Source organism: Oscarella lobularis, chromosome 17, assembly GCF_947507565.1.
Source record: "Oscarella lobularis chromosome 17, ooOscLobu1.1, whole genome shotgun sequence".
Classification (NCBI taxonomy): domain Eukaryota; kingdom Metazoa; phylum Porifera; class Homoscleromorpha; order Homosclerophorida; family Oscarellidae; genus Oscarella; species Oscarella lobularis.
The window spans coordinates 1868500-1884256 of record NC_089191.1 but is presented as its reverse complement, the minus strand read 5'-3'; the positions used below and the strand labels follow the sequence as shown (position 1 = coordinate 1884256).

General features: G+C 44.5%; 1 protein-coding gene and 2 long non-coding RNA genes across 3 annotated transcripts; all 3 read right to left on the bottom strand.

Annotated features, from left to right (window-relative positions):
• Positions 1-14: 14 nt before the first annotated feature.
• On the bottom strand, positions 15-1178 carry LOC136197594 (kelch-like protein 20). The gene has a single exon (XM_065987388.1). The coding sequence runs from the start codon at positions 1176-1178 to the stop codon at positions 15-17; it is 1164 nt and encodes a 387-aa protein (XP_065843460.1).
• A 10245-nt stretch (positions 1179-11423) lies between these two features.
• On the bottom strand, positions 11424-12525 carry LOC136197324 (uncharacterized). Its single transcript, XR_010672514.1, has 8 exons — positions 12462-12525; positions 12273-12402; positions 12126-12193; positions 12020-12067; positions 11784-11972; positions 11629-11702; positions 11553-11566; positions 11424-11497 (listed from the first exon to the last, which is right to left on the bottom strand). It is a non-coding gene; the product is annotated as an uncharacterized lncRNA (long non-coding RNA).
• A 2008-nt stretch (positions 12526-14533) lies between these two features.
• LOC136197330 (uncharacterized) lies at positions 14534-15133 on the bottom strand. The gene is made up of 3 exons (XR_010672518.1): positions 15095-15133; positions 14742-15021; positions 14534-14680 (listed from the first exon to the last, which is right to left on the bottom strand). It is a non-coding gene; the product is annotated as an uncharacterized lncRNA (long non-coding RNA).
• Between the last annotated feature and the right edge of the window lie 624 nt (positions 15134-15757).

Here is a 15757-nt window from a genome sequence, read left to right as displayed (position 1 = left end):
AGAATTCTTTCTCTTTAGGACAGATTGAAAGTCAGTCGTCTGTCAATTGCCGCGACTCCACACCTCGAGCGCTTCTTCATGAGACGAGGACCTTCGACGTATTGCGCTACTTCGCTACTCATATCATACCAAAAGAACGTTTGAACATCCGAAGCTTCGTGACATTCGCCTCGCATCACGCCACCGACGCTGTATACCTTTTCGTTATAAAGGCAGTAAGTATTTTCATAGAACCGCTGAAAAGTATCGAGAAAAGGAGGACAATCTCCAACTTTATAACGAGTCAGCTGACCGTTGCGTACGTCGAGCGTTAAATGTTCAAAAGGCTTCGTATCGGGCCACGATAAAATTTCTCGACGTAGATGCAGACAGTTACGGTCTGCGCATAGAAATCGAAACACGAAACGGTCCGGGTCGTCGTAGCCTTGAGAACAGAAAGGGACGTCTAGCCAACGATCTGCAACGGTATCGTACTTGAAAACATCCAAGTGGCATCCCGATAAACCTATCAGGTTAGAAGCGAGAACATAGATATGATCGTTTAATACGAGTGTTCCTTTAACTGAAACAAGCTTCGATAACGATTGAAGAACTGTCCAACTATTCGTCGCCGAATTGTACTGTTCGCAGAGCGTGACGTCATCTTTCTTGCCTGTAGTGGATCCCATTGCATAGATGCGATTCTCGTGGACAACAACTCCTTTACCGTTTCGACTGAAGTGCATGGGAGAAACATCTCTCATCCAACAACCCTCCGTCGAATCATATCGCTCAACGGAACGATTACGCGAACCTCCAATAGCATAGACGCTCTTGTCGAGAGTGACAACGCCCGGACTATATCTCGCTTCATTCAACGAAGGAAACTCTTTCCAGACGTTTGATAGATGATCGTAATATTCGACTGTCTTCGTTTCTGTGGCGTCCTCTGCGAAGAAGCCTTTCGACTCGGTACTCACGACTCCGCCAACTGCCAGAAGAACTTTGTTTCCAAGACGACGAGTTGGACGCGGTTCTCTTGACTTCTCAAGAACGAGACTGCGATACGAGTCGTTAGCCGAAACAACGGGATGTGATAGAACAAATTCCCGTTCTGCAATGAGAGGAAATCGCACGACTTTTGAAAGTTCTTCAAAGCGTGATTTCCGATTTTCCTCGTCGTATTGAATCCATTGCATGACGACGTCCCACACGTCTTCCTCTCGACTCACAGCCAATTCATCCGTGGCTAACAATTGAGAGACGATTTCCAGCGAAAGACTACGAAATTCGTCCGTCTTCACCAAATCAACAATATGAAGAGCAGCAAGTCGAAGAGCAACTGATAGCAATTTCTCGCAATTGTACTCATAAGCGAACGTCATCCATGTAAGACAATTCGATTTATTCACGTGCTTAGACAACCCCGTGGAGCAATAGTCGACGACATCCTCAAACAGAAGACGATCAGCAGTACAGAAAAGAGTGACGTCATTACCGGAAGTGATTGAAATTTTTCCCGTATACGCGAACTCGACGAGGGCCTCCATGGAGGCCGAATCGACGTCGCGAAGGTGAATTCGCTCTTTGGAGCTTTCGTGCATGTTTATTGTAAACATTGTACGGAAAAAGGTGCTCGCAGAAGCGAGCACGAGTCGATGAGCGGGAATTTCGACGCCGTTGTCGAGAATTAAGACGACGTCGATGAATGTCTTCGACAGACGATCATTTTGAGCAGATCGCAGCAATTCGGACGATCGTTCTGCCTTAGAAAAGGACAGTTCGTAAGTTGTTGGCCTCGTGGTGAAATCCATGCTTGGCGTGGTGTTTCACGTGCCAGACACGTGGCTCGAGGCGATCCCGTATAAGCCCACGAGGTGCTTTCCAATATGAAAACGTCCGATTGCTCATTGGACCGCGCGTAGACATCCAAAAATAGGTCTGCTAGTGACGTCACGTCACGTGTTGGATGTGAGGTTTCGTTCGAAGGCGATCGCCAGACTCGCCTTCTTCGTTTTGTGGCAATTCGTTGGCCAGTGAAGAGCTCCAAATCGTTATACCTGTACTTTACGTCGAATAGGATGCGAACGAGCGTCAATTGGGTATGGAATCGCGAACGAAGCGATTCTTCGCGAACAAGCGACGAATAATCAGACCAGGATGAATCGTTAGCTTACGCAGCGCCAGACGCGATCGAAGAAGTGGAACGAGCGACGACGACGAGGGTGAGATGGAAAAGGGTCCCCTTTCCCGGATCCTCGCTTTTCGCATAACTTCAAATATCGCCAGATGGGTTCATCTTCGTAGACAGCGTTTGCCGGTTAAAGCGGAAATCAGCGTGTACCAATAACGTTTTCGTCAAACGGCCATCTTTTCGTGGTAAGTGTTAATTATTAATTATAGCATGTAATGATATCACTCACAGTCTTTGAGTTGAGAGCATTCTATATGACTATTGTGGATGTCTTTCAATGCTTTCATACTGTACCGGTACTTAACTGTCTGTAAAAGAGAGCGTTCTCTCGACTGATCACAAGTTTTGATTACTTTTCCAGAAATAACCCGGCGTTGCCGGGCGTTGGTTTCTTTTATCAACATCCTAAAAGCGTTATGTTTGTGCTTCAGTGAGAAGCTATTCACTGAAGGATCGAACCTCCTCTCTGTCTTCTCATTTCAGATTTCCGGCACGAAGGCTTTTGGGTAGGCGCACTACCAAAAAGGCTTCATCATAAACAGAATCAATTCACTTCTTGAGGTCTCCAGTATCGGTTGAACAGACGGGACCCACTTGCAATCTCTCGCAGGAAGCTAACCGGATCTTGTAATAATATTTTGAGTCAGATCGCTCTGACTTAGACGCTCTCCTATTGTACTTATAGGGGTCTCGTCGGTCACTTATCTCAGTTAATTTCTTCGGCGGAATGACGGTGTTCATCGTTGTTTCCATATTGCTCGCGACCGCCCTGTGCTCCGTCGCGACTCTCGTCGAAGAAAGTCTCTACGGCGAAGCGCCTATCGGAAATTCGACTCTCGCCCTTCCGAGAGAGAAACGCTTCTTCGGACTTTTCGGAATCGGTGCCGCCCTCATGGGAGCCAAGATAGTCGCCTGCCGTAAGAACGATCACTTCGTATTAATTAATAACGTCATGAAGCGCTTTGTCCAGTGTTCCAGTGCGGTAAGGGCGGTGGCGGAGGGGGCGGGCCAACGTGCTATCGCGGATGCAGCCACTGCGGATGGTTGGCCCGCCCAACGTGCGTAATGTGTGCTACACCGACGTGCGCTAATCCGTGCGTAAATGTCCGCTGCGTTGCGTGCCTCTGCGACGTCGGCTACAAGGGCGATACGTGCGCGGATCCCGTTTTCATGCCCAAATGCGACCGCCGTAGGGGCTCTTTTGCGAGTGCGAGTGTAAAGAGAACTTCACCGTGCCAAACCTCCGAGTCGACTTCTTGCGCCGGTCTGTGCCCGTTTTGCTACGATTGCCTTTTGTCACTGCCATCTCGCTTGCCAAAGCGGGTTTTTAGTAGCTGCAAAGTGCAAATAACCCGGTAAGAGTGTACGTATATACAGTCACCGGTACTGGGGACCCTCACCGAATTTTGACAGATTCGAGAAGGACGGGACAAAGGCCGAGCTTGCAAGCATAATTCGCTAACGAGTGGTCATTGATGCCAAAGAAAACGGTTTTGACGTCCAACTTGAAGACTTTGACGTCACTGTTATTTGTCCATCTCTATGCAAGCGTCGTTTCGCACACCCTACCAAGGTACTGATAAAAGTCAACTGCAACGCTCTAGTGTCGAAGAACGCAACTCCAGCAAGACCTAAGAATTCTGCCTAAATTGCAGACTTAGAAAACTGTCTGTATGCCTCTCTATGCGTAGCAAGGTAAGTCCGTTTTTTTGTTTTCTTCAATCCGTTAGAGATAAATGGCCAATTTCTTTTCTGTGATGCACTGAAGTTATCATACATGCATTAGGGTCTGTGACAGCTACTATCGATGGTTAGAGTAATGTGCACTCTGATGTTACTTTGTCGATTAGGTTGCTAGATTCAGTTAGATTTGTGCATGCCATGCCGACGGATAGTTTAGCTTTGCGTAATTTTTTTCTGATCACCTAAGGAAGAACTTCATGATATTCGAGATCTTAGTGTTGGCCTGGCTCGCCTGGCTCGTCCTCGTGAGTGGCGTGTCCGGTTTAGCGAGTGTCTTTGCCATCTGAACCGCGTGTGTTTTAATTAATTAAGGGGGACCATAAAAGTTTTTCTATTGTAGAAGACGATGGAGATGAAAAGAAGCAAGTCGTTTACATCCGGGGGCGAGATGCACTGGATCATTATTGAATACTGAGCCTTGCCAGGGGCTACTATTTGGTGGACAAAGAGGAAAACGCTGCTTTTTTTACAGAAATTTTACGTCCAGTCAGACGTATTTTCGCCGACGTTGAAATGCAGCAAAATGATAGAACATTTTTCCTTGATCCACCGGACCAACATGCCAATAAACTGTAACATTAATACATAAGGTAAGAAAAATACGCAACACACCACATAAAAAGAGAAAGACAAAATAAACCATCAAGCTACATGAGGGAAATGTTCTGCAAGGGCAAGATCACACACTCCACGTGGACATACACGTGTACTTTGTGTCGTTATCCGGGTAATGGTCGAAGAGACGAAGCTTTTGCCTGAATACACTCCAACACGCGCATTGCAGCCTTTCTCATAGGCTTTCCAAGGCTGTTTCTCTAAGCGCTGGCGCTTTTACGAAAAGGTGAGGCTCCCGAAAGGGTCACGCTCGCATTGCGAAGCGTAACGTAAGGTTCGACGGCACCTTAAAAGTCTCAGTGCATGTAAAAGGTTGGTCTTCATATCCTTGGAATGATGCGTGCGCGTGATGTTCACAACGCTCGCTGCGAGCGAAAAGGGATTTTGAATCCCCAAATGGGGCCTCAGCCCATGTTCTCGTTTTTGTCATAGAGACGTTCAATACTATGGGTGTTATATATGCGAATCTGTCAGTTGTCATTGTCAATGTTAAGTGACCGTGACTGTACATTTAAATTAATTGAAAGTGTCGAGTTTCAAAAGGCATTGCTCCAAAATGGCTCTACGCATTAATAAGCCAAACACGCATTTGCATCTTCTTTATTGAAACATGAATAAATAACTGGGAGCCAAGAGAAAAGGATTGACTATATGCAGTAGTCCTAAAACAATCTCAACAATAGGAGACTTTAGTAATGATCCTAATTGTCTTTCATGTAGTTCACCCATCCGTAGGCAAGCTGACCTACGCTTGATGCTCAACCGACGATCAATGCAAAGATTGCCATCACAGGGGAGGTAGTCGTGTTCCATGTTTTCCAAATAAAAATGCTATTGGTAGCCAAAGAAGACGCAAAAGCAGTTAGAAAGAGGACAACAGTGGTCATCCAGTAGAAGCGTCTCCAGCGTTTCACACGGGGCAGCAGAAAAGTGAACAACACTGTGAGAGAAAAATGAACTACATGTATGGCGCCGATGAAAAGAGATTCGGACGCCCTAGTCAACAAACTGCATCTTCGCCTCTGAGCCCTTCGTCAAAAACTCATCAACAAGAATAAACATTTTTGAAGAATCCTACTACACAACAGAAACTGCGTCACTCCTGCAACGGCGTGACAGATAGCCACGATGATTGCTGAGATACCGGAGAAGTTGTGGTTCATCCCGTCTCACATCGAGTAAACACGTCAACGCAACGACTCAAAGGACGAATTGCCATCACGTGAAGTCGTGCGATTCAACGATTGCGTGCAATCTGCGCATATCGGCAGACTATATACCTATAACTAACAATATGCCTATACTCTGGATTGTGGAACGAGTGCGTCGTCGAAGCAGTCGAAACGGCACCAAACGTAAGAAGTCTCACATACCGCGGTAATGGTTCGTAGAGTGCGGTGCCCCTCTCAACGTAAGGATGGCGTACTAATTGGGTCAAAGTTTCAGACTTGTAGCACTAAATAAGGAGCCGCAGTAGGTGAGGTCGCTACCCCAGTTTTTAGAGATGCGTTGGCGTGTCCTCTGTCGTCGTAGTACGCCTTTAGATTTTCCAGCGGCTTTTGCATTGTTCTTCGAGAGCGGGTTTGACTGGGTGGAGCAATTAAGAGCGCGCGATTGCTACTGGCCGTTCCGTAATCGTATACAGCTGCGAGTCTCTTTCTTCGCAACCACTAGAGAATTAAGAAAGTGGCTATTCAATAATAATAGAGTCACATATTGTCACCTACACGCACCCAGCGTCACTGCAACTTTAGATCAGCACATCAGACGCTGACGTCGCTTGTTCGCCTTGATGGCAGTGTGAAATACATTGTACATTATTCGTTTTGTCGATTATTTTGTCAATTTAGATAGGAAGTGTCAATTCAGATAGGAAGGCACCAGCAGGTATTCATATACTATATATCGCTCCTGAATGCACTCTAAAGTGTGCTTTTAGGTCTTCATGGGGTCCTGAGCACGACCCCGTCGACAAAAACTGCTCTATCGGGGTCCCGGGCAAGACCCCGTCAACAAAAACTGCCTCGAAAATGCATCGGGAGACTCTGTGCAATTTTTTTTGAATTTATTAAATAAATAAACCGTCCCTCCCCTTTCATGCGCGAGCAGTTTTTGATGACGGGGTCGTGCTCAGGACCCCGGCGGAGCAGTTTTTTGTTGACGGGGTCGTACTCAGGACCCCAAGCGGCTAAAAACAAGTACTGATATACACAAATGGTAGACGTTTCAAGGGAAATGAAAGGGCGTTGGACGATTACGATCTACAGATAGAACAGCCCTATGAATCCTGCCAGGAAGCCGTCGTTCTCTGTGAAGAGAGAAAATGTAGAGCAAATGCAAATCTTTGCACCGTTTCTAATTTATTTAAACAACTTTTTAGATTGTCCTCCTGGCTGGTTTCTCTATGCTGGCTATTGCTATGCTCTGTTACCAGAGCCCACATCATTTCACTTCCTTTATTGGAGTTATTATGATCTAATATGCTCTCTTAGCCAAGTCAGCATTAGCAGTTCTCACGAACATGCTTATGTTCTCACTCTCCTTGCCGACATGAAGGCATATGGCATTCTCGATGGTAATGACGTGTGGCTTGGTTTAGAGCGAAAAGGAGAGAATCGGTTTAATTGGGTCAATGGAGATTCTTTGAGGTGCAGTGCGATGAAACAGCTTTCACGAGAGGAAAATAATTGAATAGGCTTGCATGTGCGTGCAGGTACGTCATGTGGGATAGAGGAGAACCAAACACTGACCCTTCTCGTACATGCGTTGCTATGAACTATCGTACTGGCTATTGGTTGACTGCTGATTGCATTAGAAAAAAACAAATGTTATGCAAAGTAGCTCTAGGTATGAGACATGCTTGTAGTTTCCTCTTGACAGCTTTGTTTCCTAGTCGATTTTGACAATGAATTGCGTGCAACAGACGACGCACTGCTTTTCACTCCTCATTGCTGAAAAGATGAAATCTACTACATGGGAGCCTGCTATTATTTGTCTAAAGAAGAAGATATGCCCGTTTCGCAAGATTACGCACATTACCATAAATGTCAAGAGCGCGATGCTCATTTAGCCTCATTTAGCGACATAAGTGAGCATTTCCTTATTGCAAGAGAATCTTCTCCTTTTAGCGGATCAGCGCATTGGATTGGCTTGATTTACAATGATACTTCAAGAGCCTTTACGTGGCTTCATGGCTTACCAGCCACTTTCACAATGTGGGCGAAATATGAGCCGGTGCACGAGAATGTCATGTGCGTTACGTTCGCATTTGACGGCGTTCGCTTTGGCTGGGCTGCTGCAAAATGTTCGACCAAGGCTGGTTATGTCTGTAAAAGTAATCCGAATACAGCGACACGCCCAGTATCTAACATTGAATTATTAGAAAATTTATTCATGGATCCTGCATCCTTACTTGGAACGGTGCCACCTCAGATTTCTGCGAGCCGTTAGTGACTCAAAAAGCTCTTGGTTTCCAATTTATATTAATTTTTAGATGTCCAGCTGTGTTCTAGTGGTTGGACAAAGCTTGGCATGCAGTCCTGGTCGAATATTGAGCTTAGTGGAGAAAGGCCACAACCGCGAAGCGATGCTGCAATGGAAACAATTGATGAACATCGTGGATTGGTTCACGGGGGGTATGGCTGCCAATCATTAGATGATTCTTTTGTGATAGATTTGAAACAAAAGGTAAATCCTACTAATTTAGTTGACAAATTTAAATGAATTGTAATAGAAATGGATATTTATCGAATTTTTTCCAAACCCATTGGCTCGATATAATCACAGACTCTGTCGATTGCCAAACAGGAATATGTGGGAAACTGTGTTTTGTTCTTCTTGGCGGAGACAAGGGTAGAAAATTTCAAGACTACGCATACATTCTTGACGTTGAAAAAAGGAGATCTTACTCGGTAAGAGAAATTGATTTTGACAGCATTTTCACTTTTTCAGTGCTTTTATTAGCTTCACCTAATGCCAGGAATTGTTCCTATTAATAGCCACACTCTCCATTGCTTTGAGAATAAAGATGGATCTAGTCAGATTATTCTCACTGGAGGTAAAGACTTGAATTGCAAATTGAAAACCACTATGATGTCTGTCACTATCGGTACAGATAAACCGTTTATAAAAGATTAGACATGTCTTCTGTATGATTGATTCTACTTCTGTACTTCTATCTTTTCAATTTTTTATGACTTAATTAATTAAGTGCCTGATATATAGGCTGACTTCGGGACATCATGTTTGAGTGGTAATTGTTGATTATATGTCTGACTCGCTTAACTTAATTAATTACGTAATATAACAGGGATACATGTACTCAGAAGGGATGTACGAGGTCTAACGTAAATAGTTAGTTATCGGGAAAGCTCTTTCTCAAAAGTTTCACGTTCCTGGTATTGTCAGTTAGTTGTCTAGTGCAATCTCTGTACAGTACAGTGCCTTAGGTCCCCAAACCCGGATATAACGTCATCACCCCTTTCCTGACCGATTGGCCGTCGCAAATTGGCCTCCATTCGACAGCATCTAGGTCGAATATGGTTCATAAGACGTCGAAGAAGCAATTGGCGACACAAATTCGTCGTCTGCGTTTCCTCTCCCGACGTCGCCCCGCAATTCGCAAGAATGCGACCAGAAAGAATGAAGAAATCGATCGTAATGATATTTTTTGCTCTAAACGGCGTTATTTGCTTCGTTTCGTAGCCCAATGCACCGATGTGCGAGCTTTCTCGCAGAAGAGCCGGGCCACGTGCTTTCGCACGCTTTGCAAAGAAACTGCGTTCAATGATCTTCTATCGCCGTTTCCACGTACAATTCTTCTCTGAACGTTCTAGAATTTAGTAAAGGTGAGTCGGGAAGGGATTTTCTGTGTCTTTTCGAATCGGTTGAACGCTTTGAAGCGATCTTCGGCGATCGATTACTTTTTTATATTCCTCTTTTGATTTTTGACTCTTTGTCTGTTTTTTTACAGCATTCTGTTTGAAGCGGTTTGAAGCGATTTGCTGCTCGATACGCTCGAGATAAGGTATTTCGAGAGAGAGACGTGTTATCAAATTTTTCTCAATTATATTTTTGTTTTATAGGTTGAAGCGGTTACGTACATCACATCGTTGGAAAGATATACGCTCGCAGAGTGCGATCGTTTGATCTAATACTTTCGCCAATAGCTGATATTCTTCATTGTGTTCTCTTCTTAGTTCTCTATGTTTGATTTTCCTATATGATTGATTTTCTTTTTCTGCTTTGAAGGGGATTTGATAGGACGAATAATTTTCTTATTATCAACGGTCAAATAACAACGTGAACATCGAGAACTTGTTAGTAAAAAGTGAGTGGACAGTTTGAAAATTCGAGATTTGACGCATTCATTTGTTTGTAATTCTTAGTTACGTTTGAAATGGAGAAAAGAATGAGAAAGAGCATTCTCTAAGGTCTTATAAGAGAGCATTTGAATAAGCCATTCACTCTTACTAATGCATAGATTCTTAGCTGGACGGGGTTTCTTCAAGACTGTTTCTACCTTGTGAACTGTGGCTAAACTCGTCGTCTCCTGTCTGCCTTCTGTTAAAACGGTCTTCGCCACATTGGATCTTGCCAGGTTTGCTTCGCATCTTAATTGCTTTTTTGCTTTCCAGATCACATACGAGAAACTTTTGAGGTCATTTTCGTTCACCTCTGGGCCCCGAGGTGACTAAATAAAACTGGCCCAACTCTTGAGCCAGAGAGGATAAACGTGGCTTAACCGCAGGGGATTCAATCCCCTACTCCCGTGGCATGAGTGCAAAACTGCCACCCCACTTAGGAAGACGCGGTGGGTTACAATAGCGGTCCCCCTGGAACCAGGCGGGCAGAACTCACATCCGAGGGCTGCCGGTCCCAGGCGTCCGAGCCGGGAGACTAAACAGGCTCTAACTCCGACGGGGGAGTAGTGAGGTTGACCCCCCACAAAACCGAAGCCTGTACGGACCCTCGTGGTCCGTGCAGGTGGACAGCGAAACACGGTAAACCTATGCGCATTTTTTCAGAATTTCCGGTTTACTTCCGGGATTTATTAAATAAAATATCACGAACATGCTTACGTCTACGCTATTGTCTGTGTGCAGCGCGACGTGCCGCACGAGACCTCTTCGAGAAGGTCTCCGAGCAGTTTCAAATCTAATTCAGGGTCATGCTCAGGACCCTCTACGCTACGCTACGTCTACACTAAACGACTCCTACTACCACTACAAAGCTACCTATAAAGAAAGAGAAACACCGCCGTTTCACTGTCTTTTTAATGAAACAAAAGGGTCGCCACAAATGAAACAGGTTCAATAGATACACTAGTAGAAGATTCCCTAAAAAGGGACTAGGATTAAGTAATACAGTCTATGTATTGAGAGATTAACAGTACTTACCTTTATGAAAGGCGATTCAGGCGAGCAATTGAACCACTCAACGAGACGAAATCTACTATTTATATCCTTCGTTCCTTTTCCGAAAAAGCAGATTCGTAGGGTAAAAAAATCTACAGCTCGTGCACTAAATTCCATCCACACCATACCTCTATGAACATTTTCACAACCGTGTATGGATACGGATACTACTAGACAATTTGGGGATCCAATTAAAACAAAGTTGATACTGATCGTTTGCGAAGAAGATCACCCCAGGAACTCAACGCCAACAAAAAACTTTATAAACACTAATGAACCAAGGCACTACTTTTAAAAACAAAAACAAATGCATCGCAAAACAAAAGACTCTTTACTGACTGGCACCCATATCTACTATTACACTCACCTAACCGTTGCCTAGTGATTCGAGACAACTCCATACCCCCGCGGAGATTTTCTTACGCCAATGAGATTACTATTTATTTTCGAAATCCCAAACCCACTCGCCTACAAAGCGCCAGATTTTTCACTCCTTGAGAGAAAGCACCCTGACACAGCTTTCTATTGTATTCTATTGCATTCCCAAAACCTATAAAAGAAAATGAGAAAACGCCATAATAATATTCCCTACTCTGTAAACGTACCTGCCTATTATCTCCTGCATTGAGAAACAAACCAAAGCATCTCACAATGACATCATACACAGAGGACTTAACTCACCTTCTAAAGGCAACTGTAATGATCTCCATGTACACACACTCCAAAGTCCACCACTCCTTCTGAGCTTCTTCTAGCTAGACCAAATAATTGTATAAAGAAAAACCATAATTTCAACTGAGAAACAAAGACCAATTGTCTTCGTAAATTACGTGTACTTTTAGGTGTTCAACTGCTCAATCGGGGTCCCGGGCAAGACCCCGTCAACAAAAACTGCCTCGGAAAACGCGACGGGAGACTCTGTGCAATTTTTTTGAATTTATTAAATAAATAAACCGTCCCTCCCCTTTCATGCGCGAGCAGTTTTTGATAACGGGGTCGTGCTCAGGAGTCAGGACCCCGAACGGCTAAAGATAAGGATAAGAATAGACGTAAGAAATGCGTAGACGTCTACCTCGACTGCTGAGAGACCAACGTTGAGACAAGCCATCATTTTCATAGACTATAAAACACGGCGGTCTTCTCTTCTGGCTGATATGAGTACTCTACATTCCTCCTACCTAAGCGTATTGATGGGAGAGCAATATCACGGTGACGTCATCAAAAAGTCCAAACACAATTTCAGGACCTGTTTCAAACAAAAGCGCCCACACTTCAGTTAGAATAAAAAAGATATTTCGAAATTGTGCCAACACGTGTTCGTGTACCATATCTTATTTAAAAATTCTCCGTTCTGCAGCCGTGACGTCATTTGGGAGCCTAATGAGGCCCCTAACAGAGCAAAAAGTTCATTGCCACATGTTCCGTAGCCTCGGTAGGATTATCTCAACTCAAAGACTGTGAGTGTGAAACTGTAGATGCTGTAATTTTTCGTGCTATAATTAATTAGCACTTACCACACAAAGATGGCCGTTTGGAGAGTACTTTCGACGAGCCCTTTCACGGAAACGTGATTGGTACACGCTGGATCCGGCAAACGCTGTCCTATAAGATAGACACATGAGGTGATACGTAATTCTTCAAGAACGTACACTAATAAAAATGTTGATTAATATTTTCATTAGGTTGATCCAACGGTGCGACATTCTTTTTTTTCGGAAGCCGGTTCTATTCATTAGTGCCTGCGATAGCCAATGAAATCCTCTAGAACTTTTTATCCAAGAAAAAATTAATTTTTTTGAGAACTTATTTTATCGGCAAAACTCCCAAAGATTTACGGCTCGTACTGTATGACCTAGAAGAGCGAGGATCCGGGAAAGGGGCCCCTTTTCCATCTCACCCTCGTCGTCGTCGCTCTTTGAACTTCTTCGGTCGCATCTGCCGCTGCGTCGGCATATTGGCCTGATTAGTTGTGGACAATGTCACTTGTTCGCGAAGAATCGCTTCGTACGGTGATCTTTCGCGATTCCATACCGAATTGACGCTCGTTTGGATCCTATTCGACCTAAAGGACAGGGAGAGCGATTTGCAGCTCTTCAACGTCCAACAAAATGCCACAAAACGAAGGCGAGTCTGGGAACCGTCGAACGAATCCATGACGTCACATCCGACACTAGCTGAAGTCACTAGTCGACTTGGATAACGCATTGTCGCAAGCTCTAGGCGAATGAGCAATCGGACCAGAATCATTTAGCTTCATTATACGGGATCGCTCTCGAGCCACGTGAAGCGCCACGTGCAGAGCATGGATTTCACCACGAGGCCAGCAACCTACGACCTGTCCTTTTCTAAGGCGGAACGATCGTCCGAAATGCTGCGATCTGCTCAAAATGATCGTCTGTCGAAAGCATTCATCGACGTCGTCTTAGTTCTCGACAACGGCGTCGAAATTCCCGCTCATCGACTCGTGCTCGCTTCGGCGAGCGCCTATTTCCGTACAATGTTTACAAAAAATATGCACGAAAGCTCCAAAGAGCGCATTCACCTTCGCGACGTCGATTCGGCCTCCGTGGAGGCCCTCGTCGATTTCGCGTATACGGGAAAAATTTCAATCACTTCCGGTAATGACGTCACTCTTTTCTGTACTGCTGATCGTCTGCTGTTTGAGGATGTCGTCGACTATTGCTGCACGGGGTTGGCTAAGCACGTGAATAAATCGAATTGTCTTACATGGATGACGTTCGCTTATGAGCACAATTGCGAGAAGTTGCTATCAGTAGCACTTCGACTTGCTGCTGTTCATATTATTGATTTGGTGAAGACGGATGAATTTCGACGTCTTTCGCTGGAAATCGTCTCTCAATTATTAGCCTCGGATGAATTGGCTGTGAGTCGAGAGGAAGACGTGTGGGACGTCGTCATGCAGTGGATTGAATATGACGAGGAAAATCGGAAATCACGTTTTGAAGAACTTTCAAAAGTCGTGCGATTTCCTCTCATTGCAGAACGGGAAATTGTTCTATCACATCCCGTTGTTTCTGCTAACGAATCTTATCGCCGTTTCGTACTTGAGAAGTCAAGTGAACCGCGACCAACTCGTCGTCTTGGAAACAAAGTTCTTTTAGCCGTTGGCGGAGTCGTAAGTACCGAGTCGAAAGGCTTCTTTCCAAACGACGTGACAGCAACGAAGACAGTCGAATATTATGATCATCTATCAAACGTCTGGAAAGAGTTTCCTTCGTTGAATGAAGCGAGATATAGTCCTGGCGTTGTCACTCTCGACAACAGTGTCTATGCTATTGGAGGCTGGCGTAATCGTTCCGTAGAGCGATATGATTCGACGGAGGGCTGTTGGATGAGAGATGTTTCCCCTATGCAGTCCACTCGAACCGGTGAAGGAGTTGTTGTCTACGAGAATCGCATCTATGCAATGGGATCCAATATAGGCGAGAATGACTTCACGCTATGCGAACAGTACAATTCGGCGACAAATAGTTGGACAACTCTCCAATCGTTATCGAAGCCTGTTTCAGTTGAAGGAACACTCGTATCAAACGATCATATCTATGTTCTCGGTTCTAACCTGATAGGTTTGGTGGGAGAGAACTTGGATGTTTTCAAGTACGATCCCTTTGCAGATCGTTGGCTAGACGTCCCTTTCTGTTCTCAAGGCTACGATGACAACGACGACGAGTTCATGTTTCAATTTCTGTGCGCAGACCGTAACTGTCTGCATCTACGTCGAGAAATTTTATCGCGGCCCGGTAGGCCTTTTGAACATTTAACGCTCGACGTACGTAACGGTCAACTGACTCGTTATAAACTTGGGGATTGTCCTCCTTTTCTCGATACTCTTCGTCGGTTCTATGACAATACTTACTGCTTTTATAACGAAAAGGTATATAGCGTCGGTGGCGTGATGCGAGGCGCTTGTCACGAAGCTTCGGATGTGCAAACGTTCTTTTGGTATGATATGAGCACCGAAGTAGCGCAATACGTCGAAGGTCCTCGTCTCATGAAGAAGCGCTCGCGGTGTGGAGTCGCGGCAATTGACAGACGACTGACTTTCAATGTGTGCTAAAAAGAAAGAATTCGTTTGTTTGTGCATGCTCCAATTTGTTTTAGTGCTACTACATTATTTACGAATTACTGCAATAGTTTGGTTCATTTCCTTTGCACATTAGAAAATCATCTTCGCCCTTGTGACGGCCTTCTCTCTCACAGAAAGGATCGTGGCGCTTATAAGAAAAAAAAGAATTTTTTTGACCATACATTTTATGTCGTAGTGAATGATTATAAGAGGACAATTGTAATGGAGATGGGCCATGGCAATTGCAATTCGCGTGGCAACTAGTCGAAATTCTCCCCTGCAGTCCAGAAGACAGCAAAGAGCTCGTGCAAGTTGCCTTCTCTTACTAACGCCGTTGATAGAGCGTCGCGTTCAGCGTCGGTGCATGCACAGTCCAATTATCTTGAACGTGTCTTACACATTACGTATTCTCTTTCAGGGAAGAAATAAATCTTACCGGTAAGAAGAATAAAATTCACTTATTTTCTCTTCTTGAAAACTTAGACCGCGACCGTTTGCTCTTCATCGCCCCTATGCGCTTGCTTCTTCACCCCGTCTGAGAGACATACTGATAACTACTCCGTATTCTCCCGAGCTGAGGTAATCTTCTGTTTCGTCGTACGTATGATTGACATACTCAATTTGGAGAGGAATCCAAAAGAGAAACCTAAATACAAATTAATATTAAATTATGATTCAAATAATACAAGTTACTTTGATAAAAATATTGCCATGCTATCTATA